This window comes from Triticum aestivum, chromosome 2B, assembly GCF_018294505.1.
Source record: "Triticum aestivum cultivar Chinese Spring chromosome 2B, IWGSC CS RefSeq v2.1, whole genome shotgun sequence".
Taxonomy (NCBI): Eukaryota; Viridiplantae; Streptophyta; class Magnoliopsida; order Poales; family Poaceae; genus Triticum; species Triticum aestivum.
Window position 1 is genome coordinate 721,391,070 of NC_057798.1, and position 23,805 is coordinate 721,414,874.

Here is a 23,805-nt window from a genome sequence, read left to right on the forward strand (position 1 = left end):
TGTGCGGTGCCCCCCTCCACCATATTCCACCTCGGTCATATCGTCGCGGAGTTTAGGCGAAGCCCTACGCCGGTAGAACATCATCATCGTCATCATGTCGTCGTGCTGACGGAACTCATCCCTGACACTTTGCTGGATTGGAGTCCGGGGATCGTCATCGAGCTGAACGTGTGCTGAACTCGGAGGTGCCGTACGTTCGGTACTTGGATCGGTCGGATCGTGAAGACGTACGACTACATCAACCGCGTTGTCATAACGCTTACGCTTACGGTCTACGAGGGTACGTGGACATTACTCTCCCCTCTCGTTGCTATGCATCACCATGATCTTGCGTGTACGTAGGAAAATTTTGAAATTACTACGTTCCCCAACAACCTTGTCAAAGATCTTGCTCGGTCTGCTTATAAGGCTCACTGGGCGGAAATCTTCAACCTCCATCGGCCCCTCTTTCTTAGGCAGCAGCGAGACTAGAGCTTTGTTGATAGCCGCCAATCCCCTCATATCCTCGTTGTGAAACTGCTCCATGGCTCTCATGAAATCACCTTTGATAATAGACCAACATGTTGCAAACAAGCGACCTGTAAATCCATCGGGTCCCGGAGCCTTGTCGAACGGCATGGCCTTTATTGCCCTGAGAACTTCCTCCTCCGAGAATGGCTCTCCAGTCTGGAGAGATCCAGCGATGGAAGATCCAGATTATCCAGGTTGATAGTGCTCGTTCTTGGTGTTGCTGTCCCAAACAGCTCCTGAAAAAACTCATCCACTGCCACAACAATCTTCTCCTGCCCTGTGTACACAGATCCCTGGTGTTGCAGAGTAACAATTGTGTTTCTCCTCTGCCTGTGCCTTGCGTGTCGCTGGAAGTAAGCTGTATTCGCCTCACCAATTGAGGGAGTCCTGGATTAGGGGGTGTCCGGATGGCCGGACTATGACCTTCGGCCGGACTCCTGGACTACGAAGATACAAGATTGAAGACTCCGTCCTGTGTCCGGATGGGACTTTCCTTGGCGTGGAAGGCAAGCTTGGCGATATGATATGAAGATCTCCTCCCATTGTAACTGACTCTGTGTAAACCTAGCCCTCTCCGGTGTCTATATAAACCGGGGAGTTTTAGTCCGTAGGACAAACAACAATCATACCATAGGCTAGATTCTAGGGTTTAGCCACTCCGATCTCGTGGTAGATCTACTCTTGTACTACCCATATCATCAATATTAATCAAGCAGGAGTAGGGTTTTACCTCCATCGAGAGGGCCCGAACCTGGGTAAAAACATCGTGTCCCTTGTCTCTTGTTACCATCCGCCTAGATGCACAGTTCGGGACCCCCTACCCGAGATCCGCCGGTTTTGACACCGACATTGGTGCTTTCATTGAGAGTTCCTCTGTGTTGTCACCTTTTAGGCCCGATGGCTTCTTCGCTCGTCAACCACGACACGGTCCGGGATGAGACTTTTCTCCACGGCCATATCTTCGTATTCGGCGGCTTCGCACTTCGGGCTGACTCATTCGGCCATCTGGAGCAGATCAAGAGCTATGCCCCTGGCCATCAGGTCAGGTTTGGAAGCTTGAACTACACGGCCGACATCCGCGGGGACTTGATCTTTGATGGATTCAAGCCACAACCGGGTGCGCCGCACTGTCATGATGGGCATGATTTAGCTCTGTCATCGGACAATGCCCAGAGCGTCGCTCAGGTGTCCGCTCCGACCATTAGCTCGGAGCCCACTATGCCAGTCGGGGACGGACGGTTAGACGCCACCCCGGAAACTGCAATCTCTAAGGCAATAGAGCCGGATACCAGCCTAGTCCCTTGCAAGGCCCGTGACTCCGAGGTGCCGGACTCCGATCCGGACTCCGTAAATCCCGCACCTCTCTCGGTCAAGCCCGATTGGGCTCCGGTCATGGAGTTCACCGTCGCGGATGTCTTTCAGCACTCACCTTTCGGCAACATCCTGAATTCGTTAAAGTCTCTCTCTTTTTCAGGCGAGCCCTGGCCGGACTACGGCCAACACAGTTGGGATGTGGACAACGAAGAAATTTGTAGCCCACCCACCACCCACTTTGTAGCCACTGTCGATGATTTAACCGACATGCTCGACTTCGACTCCGAAGACATCGATGGCATGGACGTCGATGAAGGAGACGATCAAGAACCAGTGCCTATAGGGAACTGGAAAGCCACCTCGTCATACGACATATACATGGTGGACACCCCTAAAGCGGGGGAGGGCAAGGAGAAAACGGAGGATGACCCCTCCAAGAAGCAACCCAAGCGTCGACGTCAGCGGCGCCGCTCTAAGTCCCGCCAAAGCAAAAATGGCGATTCCGGCACCGGAGATAACAATACGCCGGACAGTGCCGAAGACAACCCCCTCCAGCAGGATTCAGTGTAGGAGAACGAAGGAGCCAGCCCTCGTGAGAGAGCGACCGACAAACAGAACGAGGACGACAATTACATGCCTCCCTCCGAAGACGAGGCAAGCCTCGACGACGATGAATTCGTCGTGCCAGTGGATCCCGTCGAGCAAGAGCATTTCAAACACAGACTCGTAGCCACGGCAAGCAACCTCAAGAAGAAACAGCAGCAGCTTAGAGCTGACCAAGACCTGCTAGCCAACAGATGGACCGAAGTCCTGGCGGCCGAAGAGTATAAACTAGAACGCCCATCCAAGAGCTACTCGAAGCGCAGGCTGCTTCCCCAACTTGAGGAGGAAGCAACTAAGCCTACATCACCAGCGTACGATGCACCCGATCGGCCACCCCGTGGTCGCAATAGAGAGGCCTTTAGGCCCTCGACCCAAGCCGCACCCGCCACCGCTCAAAACATACCAGAGTACGGGGAGATGCAACAGACCTGCGAGACATCTTGGAGAACAAGGCAAGGCAAACAAGATCGATCTACAGATCGCATGGGCGCCCCGCTTCACGTGACGCTAGCCGTCACACCAGACATAATAGGTATGGCCCGGCCGAATACAATAGACCAAGCTCGTCCGAGCTGCGTCACGATATAGCTCAGTACAGGGGCGCCGCACACCCACTATGCTTCACAGACGAAGTACTGGATCATCAAATCCCCGAGGGCTTCAAACCCGTAAACATCAAATCATATACGATGGCACAACAGATCCTGCGGTATGGATTGAGGACTATCTCCTTCATATCCACATGGCCCGTGGCGATGATCTACACGCCATCAAATACCTCCTGCTCAAGCTTAAAGGACCAGCATGGCATTGGCTTAATAGCCTGCCAGCAGAGTCAATCAGTTGTTGGGAGGACCTGGAATCCGCATTCCTTGACAACTTCCAGGGCACGTATGTGCGACCAACAGACACCGATGACCTAAGCCACATAATCCAGCAACCAGAGGAATCGGCCAGACAATTCTGGACACGGTTCCTGACAAAGAAAAACCAAATAGTCGACTGTCCGGACGCCGAGGCCCTCGCAGCCTTCAGGCACAACATCCGAGACGAATGGCTTGCCCAGCACCTAGGACAGGAAAAGCCGAAGTCTATGGCAGCCCTCACGATACTCATGACCCGCTTCTGCGCGGGAGAAGACAGCTGGCTAGCTCGTAGCAATAACATAAGCAAAAGCCCCGACAATTTGGATAACAAGGATAACAACGGCAGGTCACGCCGCAACAAGCATAAGCGCCGCATTAACAGTGATAATACTGAAGATACGGCAGTCAATGCCGGATTCAGAGGCTCTAAACCGGGTCAGCGGAAGAAGCCATTCAAACGAAACCCTCAGGGCCCATCCAGCTTAGACCAGATACTTGATCGCTCGTGCCAGATACACGGCACCCCCGAACAGCCAGCCAATCACACCAACAGGGATTGTTGGGTGTTCAAGCAGGCAGGCAAGATAAGTGCCGAGACCAGAGACAAGGGGCTACATAGCGATGACGAGGAGGGGCCCCGACCGCCGAACAACAAAGGACAGAAGGGATTTCCCCCACAAGTTCGGACGGTGAATATGATATACGCAACCCACATCCCCAAAAGGAAGCGGAAGCGTGCTCTCAAGGACGTCTATGCGCTGGAGCCAGTCGCCCCAAAATTCAACCCATGGTCCTCCTGCCCGATCACTTTTGATCGACGGGACCATCCCACCAGCATCCGTCACGGCGGATTCGCCACACTGGTCCTAGACCCAATTATCGACGGATTTCACCTTACGAGAGTCCTAATGGACAGCGGCAGTAGCCTGAACCTGCTTTACCAGGACACAGTGCGAAAAATGGGCATCGATCCTTCGAGGATTAAACCCACAAAGACAACCTTCAAAGGTGTCATACCAGGGGTCGAAGCCAGCTGTACAGGCTCGGTCACACTCGAGGTGGTCTTCGGATCACCGGATAACTTCTGGAGCAAGGAGTTAATCTTTGACATAGTCCCATTCCGCACCGGCTATCACGCCCTGCTTGGACGAACCGCATTTGCAAAATTCAATGCCGTGCCGCACTACGCATATCTCTAGCTCAAGATGCCAGGACCTCGCGGAGCCATCACGGTAAATGGAAACACAGAACGCTCTCTCCGAACGGAGGAGCACACGGCGGCCCTGGCGGTGGAAGTACAGAGTAGCCTCTCAAGGCAGTTCTCCAATCCAGGCGCCAAACGTCCGGACAGAGTCAAGTGAGCCCGAAGTAACCTACAACAAATCCGGCTGGCACGTTCCGAGCAAGCATAGCAGTGCGACCCCGACCCCAGCCCCCGCCAAACGGCAATGCTGGTACCACGCGTACATAATTACGCCTTAGAGATACCATGGGCATAAGGGGAGGGGCACAACAACGGCACGCCCAGAATGCGGCTTAACCGCACTAGGGGGCTCCCTATTTCGCTGTTTTCCTTTTTCACACACTTTCAGGACCCAACTATTCGGAAGGCCTATCCGGTAATACTATCGCCGAACCAACGACGCAATAGACAGGGAGGAAGCAAGCTACGTCAAAAGTCAAGGTGGTCTCTATAACGAGTTTAATACCTGTTTCTCTTATAATCCTGCAGCTTGCCCCTGAAGGGGAATATGTCAAATACCCCCATCTCTTGCTTACCGCACTTTTTGTATCGTTCTACTTTCGCAGCAGCCCTTTTTTAATAAACAATACATAGCTCTTACCTATTATTGTACTTATCTATTTTTATATGCAAACATGTTCAGTCATGACACTATGCAACCGTACACTTTGGCACGGATAATACACCAGGGGCTTACAACACCCCATAACATGGTGTGAGAAGACCGAACACTCTAACAAGTGCGGCACCCCGAACTTATAGCACTATATGCATCGGCTCCGAATCATGTCTTTGGTCAATAGTTGGGTTTGCCCGGCTCCCATGTTTTGGTACCTTACATTCCGCATTGTTGGCTAAGGTAGCGCTGGGAGAACTACTGCGATTGTGCCCCAGTTGAGCTGGGTTAACACCTCAGTAGAGAAATCTAAAACTGACTGTCATGATAGTGCGAGAGACCGGTCGCTGTTCGCAAGGTTTTTTCGAGTCCTTAAAGACTTATGCTGCTTCAAGCGAAGAACCGGACTTATCTGGCCTAGGCATGGATAGCGCCCCAAACTCGGTCTTCCGAATACTAGGGGCTTCGCCGAAATTTAAAATTATAGAATTCTATGGCTAAGTGAGAGTGATAAAGCATTATAAGTCCGACGGCCTGGTTCGATGTGCTGAACGCCTCCCTAGATGGACCCAAGAATGGGAACAAGAGCGCTCAGGTTTATCCCGAACACCCCAGCACTCGTGGCATGGGGGTCGAAGCCGACGACTTGCATCTCTCAGATTTGATAAACGGCCGCACAGAAGGTGATATTTTCAATTAACAAGCGTTGCTTAACGCATATGAACAAAGCTTCAGCGTACAGGATAACAAATGCGAGTTTACTCAAAAATTACATCTTTGGAGCACTCATCCACTATGCGGCGGGCACCCTTCAGAACGCCATTATAATACATCTCAGGCGTACGATACTCCTTGCCCGGCGGTGGCGTGTCCGTCAACAGCCTCTCCGCATCTAGCTTGCCCCAGTGCACCTTAGCACGGGCAAGGGCCCGACGGGCACCTTCAATACAAACAGAGCGCTTGACGACCTCAATCCACGGACACGCGTCCACCATCCGCCGCACCAGACCGAAGTAGCTCCTAGGCATGACTTCTCTAGGACACAGCCGAGCTATCAGGTCCTTCCTGGCCTGTTCGGCCACCTTGTGGAGCTCAACCAGCTGCTTCAGCTGGTCGCTCAGGGGAACCGGATGTTCGGCCTCAGCATACTGAGACCAGAACACTTTTTCCGTCGAGCTCCCCTCTTCGGCTCGGTAGTATGCAGCGGCATCAGACACACTACGGGGCAGATCGGCGAACGTTCCTGGAGAGCTCCGGATTCGGGTATGTAGCAGATAATTAACTTTTATATTTTTTCTTTGCATAAAGAATGCCTTACCCGCTGCTATCTTCTTCATTGCCTCGATCTCCTGAAGGGCCTTCTAGGCTTCGGCCTTAGCAGTCTTGGCACTCTCAAGAGCCAAGGCAAGCTCGGACTCTTGAGTCTTCGAGTCACGCTCCAAACTATCGTGTTTTTCCACGAGAGCCTGGAACTCTTGCCGCACCTCCGCCACCGCGCCTCCTGCTTCTCTCGCTCGGCGCGCTCCAAGGCCGCACTCTTTTCGGCCTTGGAGACCACCTCTTTCAGGGTCGCTACCTCGGTCGTGGCTCCTGAAACATTAACGTTGGTCCTGTTATTATTATTATTATGCAACCAAGTATTTCTATATACATTTAGAGGAGATACTACGTACCCTCTTTATCCTCGAGCTGCTTCTTGGCACGGCCGAGCTCGCTCTCGGACCGCTCGAGGCTTTCCTTTAAGGCATTGACCTCCGCAGTCAGTGCGGCAGAGGTCAGCAGTGTAGCCTGCATTCCCATATTGACATATTTCTATTAGACTCCTGCGTATATCTTTTAAGATACTCAGTTTGGCTTTTCTTCCCGAACACCGAACTAAGCATCAGGGGCTACTATCTATGCGGTAACATTTTTTATATATGTTTTTGAACACATACCTCAAAGCCCGTTAACAGGCTTGTGCAGGCTTCCGTCAGCCCGCTCTTGGCGGACTGAACCTTCTGAATCACCGCACTCATAACAGTGCGGTGTTATTCGTCGATAGAGGCGCCGTTGAGCGCCTCCAGCAAATTGTCCGGCGCCTCCGGGTGGACGGAAGTCGCCGGCGTCGCGGACTTGCCCTTCTTGTAAAGGCGCCGCCTGTCGGGCTCTGGAACCACTGATGGTTCCGGAGCAGTGTTCGGCCCAGGGCCAGACTTAGATCCCTCAGGGGCTTTATCCCCTTTGGGCTGGGAGTCCGGAAGGTCGCCTTGTGGCGCTTCCAGGACCACCTCCTCCTGGTTTTGTCCCCTACGGGACTCCGCCTCCGCATCATCTGTAGGGAGAGGGTAGGAGGCCGTCGGAAGTGAAGCGCTATTCACATCCGATGAATTCAGAGATCCGCTCGACGAATCGCCGAGCTGAGCTCTAGGCGGACTGCATGATTAGCTTCGGTGTTAGAAGCTATCAAATAATAAAAGAGTGCAATAATTTATTCGGGTAGCCGGACACTTACGACTTTTCCAGGGGCTTGACCCTGGATGGCCAGTCCTCTCCGCCGTCTTTGGCATCGGGGGCGTAGTCCGGCAGAAGGGACTTCCCCTTCTTGGACCCTCCGGCTTCCCCAGTTGGGGTGGCCTTTCTCTTCTTTCCTCCCCCCGCTGGAGGGGGAGAGGCATCTTCTTCTCCCTCCTCCTCATCTTCAGAGGCGAAGGGCGCGTTGGAGCCGTCGGGCAAATCCGACGACACCGGGCGTCGGGAACTCTTTCGGGTCCCCGTGGCCTTCTCCTTGGCCTTCTTCTCCGGCACCACATGCGGTGCCGGAACCAGTAGCTTCGCTAAGTGTGCGTCTACTGGGCCTTCGGGAAAATGGGCCGGACAGTCAAACTGTCCGAATGTCCTCTTCCAATCCTGTCAAAGGAATGGGAGTTTAGATCCCACATAAGGTCACACTATGAAATGCGGATATCCCGTAAGGGACTAAAGGTAAGCTTACTTCAGAGGCTTGGCATTTGGTGCAGAACCCACGATCCTCGATGACGGGAGGGGAGACCTCGGAGCTTTTGAAAAGCACCTTCCAGGCGTCCTCGTGCTTCGTTTCGAAGAGCCGGGATAGAGTCTGGTGCTGGGCCGGGTCGAACTCCCACAAATTGAAGTCCCGTCGTTGACACGGGAGGATCCGGCGGAAGAGCATGACCTGGACCACGTTGACAAGTTTGACCTTCTTGGCCACCAGGTCTCGGACGCAGGTTTGGAGTCCGGTCACCTCTTCCGGATTGCCCCACGACAGGCCCGTCTCTTTCCAAGATGTGAGTCGGGTGGGGATGCCGGATCGAAATTCAGGGGCCGTTGCCCATTTAGGGTCACGCGGCTCGGTAATATAAAACCACCCAGATTGCCACCCTTTGATGGTTTCCACGAAGGCACCCTCGAGCCAGGTGACGTTGGCTATCTTGCCCACCATGGCACCTCCGCATTCCGCCTATCGGCCTTGCACGACCTTCGGCTTGACGCTGAAGATCTTCAGCCATAGGCCAAAGTGGGGTTGGATGCGGAAGAAGGCCTCGCACACGACGATAAACGCCTAGATATTGAGGATGAAGTTCGGGGCCAGGTCGTGGAAGTCCAGGCCGTAGTAGAACATGAGCCCCCGGACGAATGGGTGAATAGGAAAACCCAGTCCGCGGAGGAAATGGGGAAGAAAGACAACCCTCTCATGGGGCCTGGGGGTGGGGATGAGTTGCCCCGCATCTGGGAGCCGGTGCGCGATGTCATTAGACAAGTATCCGGCCTTCCTCAGGTTTTTGATTTGTCCCTCCGTGACAGAGGAGGCCATCCATCTACCTCCCGCTCCTGACATGGTTGGAGAAGGTTGAGGTGGGAAGTGCAGGCTTGGGCGCTGGAGCTCGAGCGCGCAGGGACGGATAAGCAGAGGAGGAAGAGGGTGTGAATGGAAAGGGCGGATTCTTATCCCCTTATATGGGCGGCCAAAACTACGAGCCCCCCACCGGCCTAATAAAACTCGCTTATCCCCCAAGCGCCGCGGTTAATGGTGCGGTTGGGTTACCCACACCCGTATTGATGAGAATCCCGGAATGAGGGGACACGATCTCTGCTTTGACAAGACGTGCCAAGGAAACCGCCTCGCTAAACGCGCTGAGGTGGAACAATAAAACAAATAAAGAGCCTGGCTGTGGCATGATGTCACGCCACAGAATACGTCAGCAGATCCGATTAATACAAATATTATTCTCTCTACGAAGGAATGTGGAACTTATTTTGCAGAGCCGGACACTACCCTGGTGTTCATCATCTTCTATGAAATATTCGGAGGAGGAACCCGCCTTGCAATGCCGAAGACAACTTGCACGCCGGACCCATCGTCATTGAAGCCTGGTTCAGGGGCTACTGAGGGAGTCCTGGATTAGGGGGTGTCCGGATGGCCGGACTATGACCTTCGGCCGGACTCCTGGACTACGAAGATACAAGATTGAAGACTCCGTCCTGTGTCCGGATGGGACTTTCCTTGGCGTGGAAGGCAAGCTTGGCGATAAGATATGAAGATCTCCTCCCATTGTAACCGACTCTGTGTAACCCTAGCCCTCTCCGGTGTCTATATAAACCGGAGAGTTTTAGTCCGTAGGACAAACAACAATCATACCATAGGCTAGATTCTAGGGTTTAGCCACTCCGATCTCGTGGTAGATCTACTCTTGTACTACCCATATCATCAATATTAATCAAGTAGGAGTAGGGTTTTACCTTCATCGAGAGGGCCCAAACCTGGGTAAAAACATCGTGTCCCTTGTCTCCTATTACCATCCGCCTAGACGCACAGTTCGGGACCCCCTACCCGAGATCCGCCGGTTTTGACACCGACACCGACCTTCAGTTGTAGCAACCTGGAACGTTGCCTTGCCATGGTGCGCTCAAGGGAGCAGAGACCCAGCAGCTTTTGCTTGAGAATCTTATGTAGGCCGTACTCTTGGCTTGAGAGCGACCATGATTCCATGGCCTTATCTAGTCTTGCAATGATTTCCATAGCAATGGCGAGTTGTAGGCGTATGTTTCCAATCCTGCGGTCATTCCAGCTTTGCAATGCCTTTGCGGTAGCATGTAGCTTGTCATCGAGCACTAGGAAAGGATTTCCCTGTGATGAAACAGAGTGCCAGGCCTGTTGAACCACCTCCATGAACACCTCTGCCTTGGGCCAAAAGCACTCGAACTTGAATCTTCTGACCACCTCAAAATCTGCGTCTAGATCCACCATTAGTGGGCAATGATCGGATGTTGCTGAACCAAGTGCTGAAAGCATGCTTCTTGGGTAGATATCTTCCCAATCATTAGTGACAAAAACATGGTCGATCTTCTCCATCGTCGGGTCATGGCGCTCGTTTGTCCATGTATATCTTCGACCATTAAGGTATAGCTCCTTTAGCTCAAGCCTATTGAGCATCGACTGAAACCGAGCCATCATCCTTCTGTTTATCGTGGCTTTGTTCTTGTCCTCAGGGCTGACAAGTAAGTTGAAGTCTCCTACAAGTGCCCACGGTCCCGCGTGCAAGTCGCGTACATCTTTTGTTTCCTGCATAAACTCCACCTTCTCGTTCTCTCCTTGCGGTCCATACACGCCCGTTAACCACCATAATAGTGCACCTTCCTGTTTGACCAGAACAGTGAGTGTGTTGGCCATTATGTGCCTGTTGGTGATTGACACCACCAGCGGATCCCAAGCTATGAGAACTCCACCCCTAGTGCCCTGCGTCGAAACGTAATAGAAGTTTTCAAATCTATTACCAAGACATTGCCATACAACCTCACTAGCCACTACTTCCATCTTTGTCTCCTGGAAACACATGATATCCACCTTGGCAGCCACCACTACTTGATAGATAGCCGCACGACGTGCCGGGGAGTTTAATCCCCGCACGTTCCACACCAAAAATCTTGGCGGTTGTGATGCCATTACATGATGCCCACACGCATCCACCGAAGACGTGGCTACTGGCCAACGACCACCACATCATCGTCTCCCTGCAGCGGTAGGATCGATGCATCCCAGCCAAATAGAGCTAGGATCGCCTGAATGTGGGAGTCCACAAGTGGCTTGTCGAAAAGCCGTGCATAAGCCTCCAGTGCCTCGTCGCTGATCTGATCCCCTTCATTAGCCAATCATAACTTCCTTATTATGGCCGCTTGCTGCTTAGAAGCCTTGGAGCCTCACCCTCACTTCGCCAACCTGACGCTTCTCCTTGGTGTCGTAAACGCAGCCCTATTTTGGCATGGCCTTCGCTGCTTGGTTGTCACGTTTCGACTTGTCGGGTGCGCCACGAGAGGTGAGATTTCCTGCCGCAGCTCCGAGCAAAAAACTTGCACTCGCCTTTGCGGGGATTGCATTTGGCCCTCCGAATCCTCCTGTCCCTCCCGCTGTTCCGAAAGCGACACGAGAAACCACCCAGAATTGGGCGTGCATGGCGTGCATGGAGACGCCCCATCCCCATGAAGAGTGGGCCCAGTTCCCTTGTCCTATCCTCTGCCTGCTCCACCGAGCCCTCCAATAGGCAAGTGCCGAAACTCATCGCATCCTCCTCGGTCGGCGTGAGATCCCGACCAACCGATGCCTCCAACTGGCTTTGGGGCAGCTGCAGGTCCCATGACGCCACCCTGACCGTGGGGGAATCCCCAGGCCGATCAGACTGACCCACGCATGGGGAGACCAGATGGGATGGGCGTGCCTCATCTTCCCATTGGCCATTGGAGCCTGCGGGCCCAACTAGCCATCCCACAGCCTGACCCTCTGGTTGGACCTGGAATCCTCGATCCTGCCGTCTCATACCACCGCGACCGGACACGCTCCCTAGACACGAGCTACCACATTCCACCACATGGCCCACCACGCTTGCCTCCGATAGGCCATCACCCGTGTCAATGCCATCAGCAGGAGACTGGCCCACAGCATGGCCCGCCACACTCTCCGTACTTGAACCACTGAGCTCACCCACGATTAGCATCGCATCACCACCACCGTTTGAATCCACCTCAGAACCACCAGACCTGCTTTGTTGACCATCCAGGTCCCGGGCGCCGCCCTGAGCCGCCGGTGACAGGGCCGATGCCGACGAGGACGCTGCTGGGGAGGCCCCAGGCTGGGGGGGCGGCTCACGCGGCTGGGCTGGCTTGGCTGGCCGCCCCGAGATGACCGACCCTCGCCACCAGGACTATCTTCCTCCGACGGCGGCGACGGCGGCGGAGGTGGCAGCACCGCACCTGCCAAATCGCCCACCCGGACAACATTGCCTTCCTGAGTAATACGCACAGGGTACCATAGAGCATCTTCACCATTCGCATCGGCCAACACAAGCTCACCTCAGCTGCCCTGCTCCTCGACGACTAGGATGCGCTTGGACGGGATGCGGGCAGGATCATCCGTCCTCAACCAAACCTTGAAGCTTTCCATATCATTCCTGGTCGCCGTCGAGGACGCCACCTTAACCACAATGCCCAAGCCGTGGAGAAGCACCTCCGCCGTTTGCCTCGTCCACTCATTCGCGGGCACACCCCAGAGCGCCAGCTGTACCAGGAACGGCATGGCAATTGCGGTAGCCCCAGCGCGGCGAGACCACGACGCAAACACGAGGTCGAAAATCGGCGTCTCTGCGCGCCCACGCCTGAGCATCCTGTTCCTCAGCTCCACAGAACGGCAAAGGCAAGGAAATCCTGCGGATAGTACTCCCTAATTGGCATATCCTGGGACAGAAAATCCAGCTCTCCAACAATGGCGGCCGTGGCCGAAGCCAGATCAGCGGCCTGGCGAGAACCCACCACGGTGATGAGCACCGCCCTCTCAAGCTCCACCTCCATGGCCTGAAGATCCGGGCCCATCTCCAGGAACACACAGTCCACCTGGGGTTCCATCTCCACATCTGGGACTGCTGGCGACGCGCCCAGCTCGAAAGGAACCGAGAAACCAGGTCCCGCACCGCTCCCAGCCGACTCCGCGCGGACGGCCTGGCACCACGAGACCCCAAGACGGACCGTGCCAGCAGGCGGCGGCCCCGGCGGCGGCGGAGGCAGCCGCGCTGGCGAGGGGGGGGGGGAGAACGGCTGCAGCAGGCGCCGCCAGGGGAGGGGAGGAAGGCAGCATGGGTGCCCACTAATGGAGCGCCGGCGGAGGGCGGCAAGGAGCCACCGGAGAGGAGCTACGCGGGCGCCGGCGCTGGACGTAGCAGTCCCGCGAGATGTGGCCTTCCCCACCGCACCGCAATAAAAGCGACGGCCTTGTGCACATGGCGGAGATGTGCCGGCTGTCCCCGCAGTTGTAGCAGAACCTGACGAGCTCAACCGGAATGCGGCCCCTCAGAGGCCGCAAGGAGGGCAGGATATTCAGCCATCTGCCCGGAGGAGAGCGCCTCGCCGCCTCTGTAGGACGGCGACCGGGCAGATCTACCAGGCGGCGGCCGCCACCGGCCTGCCAGCCACCCGCCGGCGCAGCACGCAACGCAGAAGGAGCGCCGCGCATGATGGGCCCATGAGCCGTGCCGACGACATCTGGAACCAGCACCATGGAGCGCAGAGGTGGCCTGGCCGGCGCGGTGGGAGCGGCCGAGGGGGATGAAGAGCCCAAGGAAGCCGCCGAGAGCGAGACCCGGGAAGCCATGGTGGACGCCGAGTCCGGGGTGGACACCGGTGGGTTTGGGTGGGCGCCGGGGCCGGAGTGTCCGCCGGCGCAGGCTCATGGGAAGGGGAGGGGCTCGGGGGAGCGGGAGGTGAGTTTTAGATACAATTTCAGATATGGCTATGAACCAAAGCGACCCGATGTGCTCATTGGAAATATCCTATCTTGTTTGGGCTTACGTGTGCAAATATTTTCTTTTTTTCGAAAAGGGGGGACTCCCCGGCCTCTGCATCAGAATGATGCATACGGCCACATTTATAGATAAAAAGAGGTTCAACAAGGTCTTAAGGTCTTGAAACAAATAAAACGGCAAGCTCACACAGAGCCACAACGCCAAGAATAAAAGGCCCAAAAGCCGCAACCGGCTGGCATAACAGAAGATAGGTAAACTAATCGCCTATCCTATTATATGACCGCCATCTAAACCGGTTGAAGATATCCCACGCTACCATCTTCCAGCGGACAGATCCAGTAACCAAACGCACCTTGGCCTCCGTCGGAGTGAGTAAGGACCACATACGGATCAGCGCTGTAGCTCGGAATAAACCTGCAAAAAATGAATAGTTGTTGTTCTGTTAAAAGCCAAATCATTTCTGCAGTTCCAAATTGCCCATAACAACGCGCATACTCCTACACGAATGTGTCTAACTGTTTCGGACTCTATCCCAACAAGCCACGTTCCAAATAACGTACTGACCGAATTCGGATGAGTAACGTTAAAGGCAATTTGCACGGTGTGCCACAGCATTCGCGCCAACGGGCAATCAAAGAAGAGGTGCTTGATAGTCTCGTCCCGATCACAAAAACTACACCTAGCAGATCCTGTTCAGTTGCGCTTAACCAAATTATCCTTTATTAAGATTATTTGTTTATGCACAAACCACATAAACACTTTAATCTTCAAAGGAACTTTGACTTTCCAAACATGTTTGAAGCTAGGAATAACACTAGAGTTAATGACATCGATATACATCGACTTGACTATCAACTCTCCAGACCTAGTAAGCTTTCAACACAACTGATAGGACTGATTAGTTAGCTGAACCTCCATCAGTCTACTCATAAATATTTTCTTGTAGATCTGTTTGCTATTTCTGTTGGATTGTGCGTCATGTCAGCTATTATTGCCGCCTGTAGAGACTTGTCTGCCTGCATGACTTCTGGTGGAACATGCCTTGTAGCTTTGAAGAGGCATCTGGTTTTCTTCATATGGGTGAGGAATTTAATCTAGGTGGCTTCATTTATTTTTCTGGTTTATGCTACAGCTGAGTAACTTGATTGCCTCTGCTGCCAGATGGTCATCACTCCTCTCTTGATGGGTTTGCTGGTTGATCTATCACTGATATCACCCTTCGGATGATTTCCCAGTTCTAAAGTTTTTCTGCAAATTTGTCCCGGGACGGCTCTCCAAACGCATCTGGATCAAGTCCTTCGTCGACGAAAGGTTGAAAGCGAAACTCAACCGTGCAAGGGGGATTTATTCGCGGAGCTCAGACCAATGTGGTGGTTCTTTCAAGATGTGTGCGTGCCCATCGCCGCGAAGCTGGCCTCTTCCGTGGGTGTTCCTTATGTGCTCACCAAGGGCATCTTCCCCAAGATTGGGCTTCTCCGCGGACGTGCACTTTACAGTCTACCGTTATGCATGGTCGGTCTGCCTCGGTTTGTGGGCGCTCTGCTGTTTTGGCAAGGCATTGGGCGTCAAAATGCACGATTCCATCAGGGACGACCGCTGCATCATCGGGCAGAGGGTGCAAGACGTTGGAGACCGAGGCTGAAGACTCTTTGCTGAGGACTTATTTTGTACTCTCTCTGTTTCCAAATATTTATTTTCTAGACATTTTTTTAAGGGAATTTTCTAGACATTTTAATGTACTATAACATATGGATGTATGTAGACATATTTTAAAATGTAGATTCACTCATTTTGCTTCGTATGTAGTCATTTGTTGAAATTTCTAGAAAAATAAATATTTGAAAACAGAGGGAGTATGTAGGTAGTAGTTAGTTCACTTAGAGAGGGACATGGTGAGTGCTAACCAACAGTTTGCGCAAACGGACACGTTGCTGACAAGACGGCTGCAAATGAGATGGTTCAAGACCGATAAATTTGCTGCGAAACTTGTAGATCAGGGTGCGGTTTTCCGTGCTGAAGAATTTTGCCGAATTCAACATCTGCAAATATGTAACTTGACAAGACACATTTTGCGTGCTTGTTTGAGAATCACAGCAGACTGAATTCAGTTACCACTTTGCTTGGCATCCTTCTTTTCTTTCATAATACAACCGGGTGAACCCAATGGCTCAATTGCTTGGTCCAGTATCGCAGCATTGAAACGATACAGCTCTAGCAGTAATGTTTCTTTGGAGCAATGGACTCTTGCGATAATGAACAGTTCGTTTTCTTTAAGAATAAAGTAGTACTCGCTCCGTTCCTAAATATAAGAGCATCTCCGGCCGTTCGGCCCCCCAGAACGTTGAAAAGGAGCGGCCTGAGTGCGAACCGGCGCTAGATTGGCCCCTGGGTTCGGTTCACTCCCAGTCATAGAACCACGGTCACCGTGGGTTCGGCAAAGTTTGTTTTTTTTTTTGCAAACTTGGCGATTTTTGCAGGAACTCGGCCAAACTTCATCGAAATTTGTACAAAAACGTAAAAACACACCTAACTTAAAAAACAAACTAAAGCCTAGCTAGCCGCCGTCGCCGCCGCCGTCGTCATGCCGAGGAGCCTGTAGAAGCGGGTGTAGTCGCCGCCGTCGTCATCATCGTCGTCGCGTGCCTCGCTTGCGACGTCCCTGCTGCAGCCCTGGCCGGGGTCGCCGACATGTGGCGGGGCGCTTGACGGCCCGGCCTCGCCCTCGTTGTCACTGTTGATGACGATGACGCCGCCCTCCTCGGCGCGGCGGCGGGCCTGGATCTCCTTCCACGCCCGGCGTTGGTGGCGCACCTGCTCGCGGACGTATTCTTCCTTCGCCCATTTGAGGGCGAACTCGTCGTCGGGGGCCACCATGTCGACATGCTCCGACTTCATGGGGAGCAAGCCCGGCTCGGGTTTCGGCCGGACCAGGCGCAGGGAGCGCCTCGCCGGTGCCGTCGCAGGCGGTGAGGGCTCGTTGATGACGAGGGCGCCGCTGCGAGCGCGACACCCGAGAGGGGTCCCCTCCGGCTCGGGCCTGGCGGGATGGAGGGCCGGCGAGCCGGAGCCCGACGACGAGGACGAACCCGGCTCCATTCGCCGCGGCGGCGAGAGAAGGACGACCGCGTCGGGTACTCCAGTCGCGGCACGTTGCCGGTCTCGATGTGGTCGAGGACGGCGTCGAGGGTGCGCCCGGGGACGCCCCACCACTCGCGTCGTCCTTCGGCGTTGAGGCGACCGCGTGGAATGATGCCGTTGACGGAGGCGATCTGCTCCTCGTGGCGGCGCTGGAAGAACAGCGTCCACAGCGTTTCGCTGTCGGGCACGTACCCCGGCTGGTTTCGCTGCTCCTCCGTCAGGGAGGAGCGGACGCGGGCGATCTCTGCTCGCCGTGCCACCCCTTCGGGCACCGGCGGCACCGGGACGCCGCCGGCGCTCAGTTTCACGCCCCCGGCATGCGCATGTCGGGGGGCGCCGGGTAGTCGACCTCGTAAAGGAGGCGTGCCTCCGGCTCTTGGAGGTGTCGGCGGCCGAAGCCGTTCGCCGCTGCGCCGTCGCCTGGGAACCTCTCGGCCATGCTTTGCTCGTCGGCGGGAGGGGAGGGGGTGAGGTTGTGGCGCTCGCTGGCGGGGGTGAAGGCTTTTGCGAGAGGAAGAGGGGGGGGGCAGGTTGTGGCGCTCACCGACAAGGAGAGGGCACCTTTTATAGCCAAAGCGGGGCGGCAGGGAGGCGGCATGCGGGAGGACGCGTGGCCGGAGCGGGCAGGACGCGCGTCGGCGGCGTCTTCACTGCGCCGCCTGTGAGGCATCAATGGAGGCTGACCGGCGCGGCAGCGCGACAGCCTTGGCATTGATTTCCGCGGGAACCGAGGCGATGACGGCAACGAAGCGGCCGTCTCGCTGACTCGGTGGGCCCGTGTCTATTTCGCGCCAAAAAACTCGCCCCGGCGCCCCCAGCGCGCCGGGTTCGGCCTGGGTCCGCCGGCGAGAAACGGGCTCCTGGGACGCGACTGGGCCGTTTTTTCGCCGCCGGTGCGAAAAAATTGTCCGAGGAGGCCGTGTTGGGGGTGCGGCTGGAGATGCTCTAAGTCTTCCTGGAGATTTTACTACGAGCTATATACGGATGTATGTAGACATAGTTTAGAGTATGGATTCACTCATTTTGCTTTGGATATAGCCTCTTATTGAAATCTCTAAAAAGACTATTCAGGAACGGAGGGAATAAAAATGCATGCTTGGCTGTAGCAAGTGCTCCCACAAATGCACGATATGTTTCATGGGGAATCTAAAAGTATCTATGGACTTGGTCAACGACGCGGATTTTTGGGACATGGTGGCACGTGATGCCGAAATCTCAAGCGTCTGCATGTGCATCGCGATTGCTACTTAATATAGGCCTCTGCGTAATACGGAGCAGGTAATTCACAGGCCAGCATAAATACACAATGTTATACCTTGCACATGTGGGCCAGATCTCATTTAGTTTTCGTATGAATATCGGCTCATCTAATAGCGACGCCCCTTGCATGTTGGGTCAGTCATAATTGCTGTGGACGTGGGGCAGCCGTCCAGAAGCATCGGCCTTGCTCATGGCATGCCTTGTAGCTCTTGTTCAAGTTGCGTCCCTGTGGAGAGCAAGCAAGTGTGATTGGCTTCGGCTAAGGTTCGTTGTGCCACAGTTAATCTACCATTTTGACTAAGCACACAAATTTAGCTGCAACCATGACAAACTTTCAATATACATTTTGGTAATTAAATGCTGCTTGTAGTTCACTTAGGAATTTGTGGAGCTGATTTTGATGTCTCTAATTTGTCAATGAGAATTATAATTTTTGGTAAACAAGTATGATTGTGAAGCTGAGATCAAAATCAAAGCCGCAAAAATATTCTATAAGCCATGTAAAAATATTTTAACTTTTATGTAGAATCTGTGTACTGATTTTTTATTGATGTTGTGTTTTACATTCAAGTTGTAATTTTCATGATTCGAGCTAACAATGAAGAATGAAGCTAACTGATTTTTTTTGTGAGAAAATGATACATGTAAAGATTTCAGTTGTAAATCAGTAGTCCAAAACATGTGACAAAATTAAAATACCAAACTGTGATTATGGCCAAGGATAACGAATCACGACCTGCTCCTAATAAATGAATACAGGCTGAGCAGGTAGTACACTGGATAAATGAAGCCATTAATTATTCCTGGGTGCCTTGATTGCTGGCAGGCATTTACAATGTGAGTGGGTAGTTATAACAAGCAGCCAATACTGGATCATACATTGAGTAGCTTGGTCCAAACTGAAATTACTAGCTATTACATTGACGACCTTGGTGAGAAAAAAAAATTGATGGCTGATGCATGGCTGGTTTGGATTGAGATAAGGTCTAAACTGAAAAGTAAATGAAGTAGACGACGATTGCAGCCTGGGACTAAGTTTTCGTGTTTGTGGAGGAAGAGCACGGCAATGGCTGATGCATGGCTGGTTATCTTCTTCAGCAAAGCTTGATTATCTTCGAAAAGTGGGACATGGCAGTAGACTGTTGAGTGCGATATGAGTTGACCTCATGTGGCGCTGTAGAACTGTATGTAGTTGTTTCTCCCACTTCTAGAATGAACCAGAGCACGTAGATAGGGTGGCACTCGAGGCAGCATATGAGAGGAAGAGATGCAATTTGATTGGGAAATGACGTGAGATGAAGGTGGTGGAGAGATAGCTTGGGACATGGATGAACACATGGTTGTGAAAGGGGTCGATTCGATGCTAGAAAGTGTGTGTGAGAGAGAAAGAGCAAATAGTAGAAGCAAATTGGGCAGAGGAAGAAGAAGGCCTGAGTGATTTAAAGAGGGAGGAGCGTGGTGCAGGCAACGAGAGGAGTATGCTGCAGGCTGCAGCTAGCCGTTGTAATGGGTGACTGATTAATTGCATGTCGGGCCGTTCCATGCAACTGACGTGTGGGACTTACAGCTGCCCTCTCTGATTTAATACAAAGACTATACAATGCTTATTATACAAGCTGGTTGTATAATAAGTGCACGAATCACGCGGGAGTGGACGGAGCTGATTTCCTCCTTGCGTGGCCGCATGTCCACTCGTGATTTATCGCTTGGTCAATGTTTACAAAGTTTGACTCGATTTTGAATCCATGGACCCGTCGTCTAATATAAGCTCATATAGTGTTACCCTGAATCGAGTGAAACATCTTTATTGTGCTACATAATGAATATACTTTTGTGCGCGCATACGACTTGACGTCACGCCTTGTGCGTGGCATCAACATCAGAGATCAAAGGGTAAGTAAGCCGGGGCGTGGGCACGGCGCAGAGCCTGGTGGCGCGCGGCGCAGTGAGGCCGAAGATGTCGGTCATGTCGAGCTCCGACGGCTTCATGCCGTCGGGCAGCGCCCAGCTGAACCCGTGGGCGAGCTGCGCGACAGCAAATTCCAGTGAGTAGATGCCAAGCGCCATCCCCGGGCATGAGCGGCGGCCGGACCCGAAGGGCAGGAACTCAAAACAGCTGCCCTTGAAGTCGACCCTTGCGGCCTCCCCTTCCCCCGTCATAAACCTCGACGGTCGGAATGTGTCGGCGTCCTTCCACACCTTGGCGTCGCGGCCAATGGCGAATACGTTGATCATGACACTGGATCCCCGGGGCACTGAATAGCCGCCGACGACACAGTCCTCGGCGTTCTCATGGTGCAGAATTGGGATGGGCGGGTGTAGCCGGAGCGTCTCTTTGATTACGCACTTGAGGAAGGGGAGCTTGTCGAGGTCCGACTCGTCCACGTTCCGGTCGAGACCCACCACGTCGGCGAGCTCCTGCTGCAGCCGACGGAGGTCGTCGGGGCTGTGCATCATCTCCGTCATTGCCCACTCGATCCCCGATGCCACCGTCTCCGTGCCACCAAACATCACGTCCTGTCACATACACACTTCAGTTTACCGCACCATACCATGAATCAAACAAATTAAAAATGGAAGTTCCTTTTTTTCTTTTTGCGGGTGAATTAGAAATGGGAGTTCCGGTATCCATACCATGATCATGGCCTTGATGTTGTCACGGGTGAGGTGGAGCGAGTTCTGCAGGTCGTCGCCAGCGTCCTTCTTCGGCTTCGCCTCAGGGAGGAACGCGAGCATGTCGTCCACCATGTCGGCGTCCACGTCGTCGGGGTTCTTGCCTCTCCTCATGTGCTCGTCGATGATCTTGTCGATGAACTCGTCCAGGGCGGCGCGCGCGGTGCGGGCGCGCACGTTGAGGCCCTGGTCCACCCAGCCGAGCCACGGGATAAAGTCGCCGATGCTGGACCCGCCGAAAAGCTGGGAGAACTCCTGCATGATGGCGATGAACTCGTCCCGTTTCCCGGCGTCGCCGGCGGCGTCAGCGCCGAACGCGGCGCGGAAGGTGACGTTCTTGGTGAGGTTGAAGATGAGCTCTCCGAGGTTCACGGACTCGCCGCTCCGCCGGGCCACGGCGCGGACGAGCGCGGCGGACTCGTCGCGCACGGCGAGCCAGGTCCCCGCACGGCGCCGGCTGAAGAGCTTCATCACGCACAGCTTGCGCATCTGGCGCCAGAAGGGCCCGTAGTGCGCGAACGCCATGTCGGCGCGGTCGTAGGTGAGGTAGATGGCGGCGACGGTAGCTGGCCGGTTCGAGAAGGCGACGTCCTGCGCCTGCAGCACCTCCTGGGCGTACTCCGGCGTCGACAGGACGACGGCGTGGACCTGGCCGAGGCGGAGGTGGAGAATGCCGCCGTACTGCCTAGCCAGAGCCGCCAGGCCCCGGTGGGTCAGCTGATCCATCATAAACATGTTGCCGACGATCGGCAGCGGAGACGGCCCCGGAGGCAGCGGTGGCGCCTTGCCACGCAGCCGCTGCCGATGCCGCTGCAGCACCACGAAGACGAACGAGGCTACGAAGAGCCAGCTCAGTGGCTCTTGGAGCCAGTCCATGGCGATCTTGGCCAAGCCCACCATTGACGGATACTCAAACTGCTGGAAGCTCTAGCTTTTTTGTTTTGTTGGGTTATTCAATTGTGGGGGAACCTATATGTTGATAACGCTCGTGGAGTGAGCTGAGGAGGAAAGTGGAAGGAGCCGGATTTATATAGTGAGATTTGCTAACTGGAATGAAGTAGGGAAAGGAGTAGGCTCGAGGATGCATGGCACAAGAAAATTCAAATGGTAATGGGAACAACCGTTGCCCCGGTCTTTGTTAGCCCCCCTCCGAGACGAATAAGGCCTTCCCTCCGAGAGAGGTTGGCCTGGCACCGGACTGGGATGATATGCGTGTACTATTCTGTTTTACCCCTTCTAGTGCAGGAGAGGTATGAAGGGGCGTGCCATGCGTCGGCAGATTGATATTCCGAAAAGATCGGTCAGGTCGCGAGCTGTCAGATCTGATGCGGTCAAGCGGCGCCCTTCACGGTTGCAACACAGTTAATGTTGCAGAATCCTTTACAACAGAATTCATGTTGTAGAAACCTTTGTAACAGATATCTTGTTGTAGAAAATCTCATCGCGCCTGCTCGATGACATAATTGTCATTGCAACAAGACACTTGTTGGAAAAAGCATATTTGGCTTTTTTAGAAGAAGAAGAAATCCGTCGGTAGGAAAAATCATGTGGAGAGAGAGAGAGAGAGAGAGAGAGAGAGAGAGGATGTAGCTTGTGGATTTGGTCTGGCGGCAAGTGACACACCTGCAACATTGGCGGGGCGGGTGCTCATGGTGAGGGAGATGGCCGGCAATAGAGGCCGTGAATCTGACTCACGAATCCGGGTGAGGGAGCATACATCAGGGAAGATGACCGGTGATGGGAGCCACAAATCGCGGTTGGAGCAAGAGGAGGTTGTGCATGCCAGCGGGGAAGAAGAGGCAAGAAGAAAGAGATAAGGTTGCGGTAAGCGAAGCGGACGCGTGGCAACTGAAGGAGACGACCGGCGCCAAATTGTTTTTCAGCTGGTTGGTATCAATCATTTTCCTTGTAAGAAAGACATTATATAGTTACTTGAAACCGTACGGGATGCTCTCTTTTTTCCACAAATAAATAAAAAAGTCGAGTTTTCTAAATCTCACTGTTTGCTTGAGGGTGGGAAACAAAATTAAGGGTGAAAAGTGCTTTCGGTGGACCGGCTACAGGAGCATGTTGTTGTTTTTTTCCATCAATATCACTCAGTAATCTCCTGAGAAAATAACAATAAGGTTTTACCGTCACCTTACAATTCTGCACCTCGATAAGAAAATCTGAAGAAAAGAAAAGAAAAGTATACCCATAGGCATCTTATTTGATTCACGTGATTTCGAAAGCACAATGAGAAAATGAGGAGGGAAAACAACGGGCTTCCCCCGTCGATTACCAGTAAAGAAACTGTCACAATATCCCTTGCAAAAAAAAGAAAATCTGTTACAAATACATGGGTTCGATAGAATTGTAAGGTGACAGTAAAACCTTATTAGTGATCTTTTCAGGAGATCACTGAGTTAGTCAACGGAACCTCTTGTAGTTTCTAGCTTCGCTCCAATCCTTGAATGTTGGCGGAAGACAGTTACTGGTTGTACCACGTACACAGGACTCGTTCAGACTCCCCCGGTCCGTGACAGCAAACCGACCTGTGAGAACGTATCAGACAAGGCGAACCAGTGATGTTGAAATTAACAAAGTCATTGGAATTCGTGTGTCTTCGTCGCATATACACGGCGCCCGAGCTGCGTGGATTCTTCACGTTCTTCCGTCAACCTCCAACAGATTGTTCAACTTCCAGATAATGACATTCGCAAAAAAATTAATAATCTGATAATGTAACAAATCCTGAGATTTCCGTGTATCGGAGTAGTAGTATAAAAGCATCTCCAAGGCTGACCCGTAAAATTT

General features: G+C 53.5%; 1 protein-coding gene and 1 pseudogene across 1 annotated transcript; one reads left to right on the forward strand and one right to left on the reverse strand.

Annotated features, from left to right (window-relative positions):
• LOC123039487 (probable E3 ubiquitin ligase SUD1) overlaps positions 1–15,580 on the forward strand; it is a 34,841-nt pseudogene extending 19,261 nt beyond the window's left edge.
• Positions 15,581–20,009: 4,429 nt separating this feature from the next.
• LOC123042291 (cytochrome P450 84A1) lies at positions 20,010–22,166 on the reverse strand. Its single transcript, XM_044464771.1, has 2 exons — positions 20,971–22,166; positions 20,010–20,853 (listed from the first exon to the last, which is right to left on the reverse strand). Exons 1-2 carry the CDS (start codon positions 21,907–21,909, stop codon positions 20,191–20,193), a joined length of 1,602 nt encoding a protein of 533 aa, XP_044320706.1. The 5' UTR covers positions 21,910–22,166; the 3' UTR covers positions 20,010–20,190.
• Between the last annotated feature and the right edge of the window lie 1,639 nt (positions 22,167–23,805).

Coding starts and splice junctions, on each gene's coding strand:
- LOC123042291 (XM_044464771.1), bottom strand. CDS start 21,909: ATGGTGGGCTTGGCCAAGATCGCCATGGACTGGCTCCAAGAGCCACTG. Junction 20,854..20,970: donor ACATCAAGGCCATGATCATG/GTATGGATACCG, acceptor TGTATGTGACAG/GACGTGATGTTTGGTGGCAC.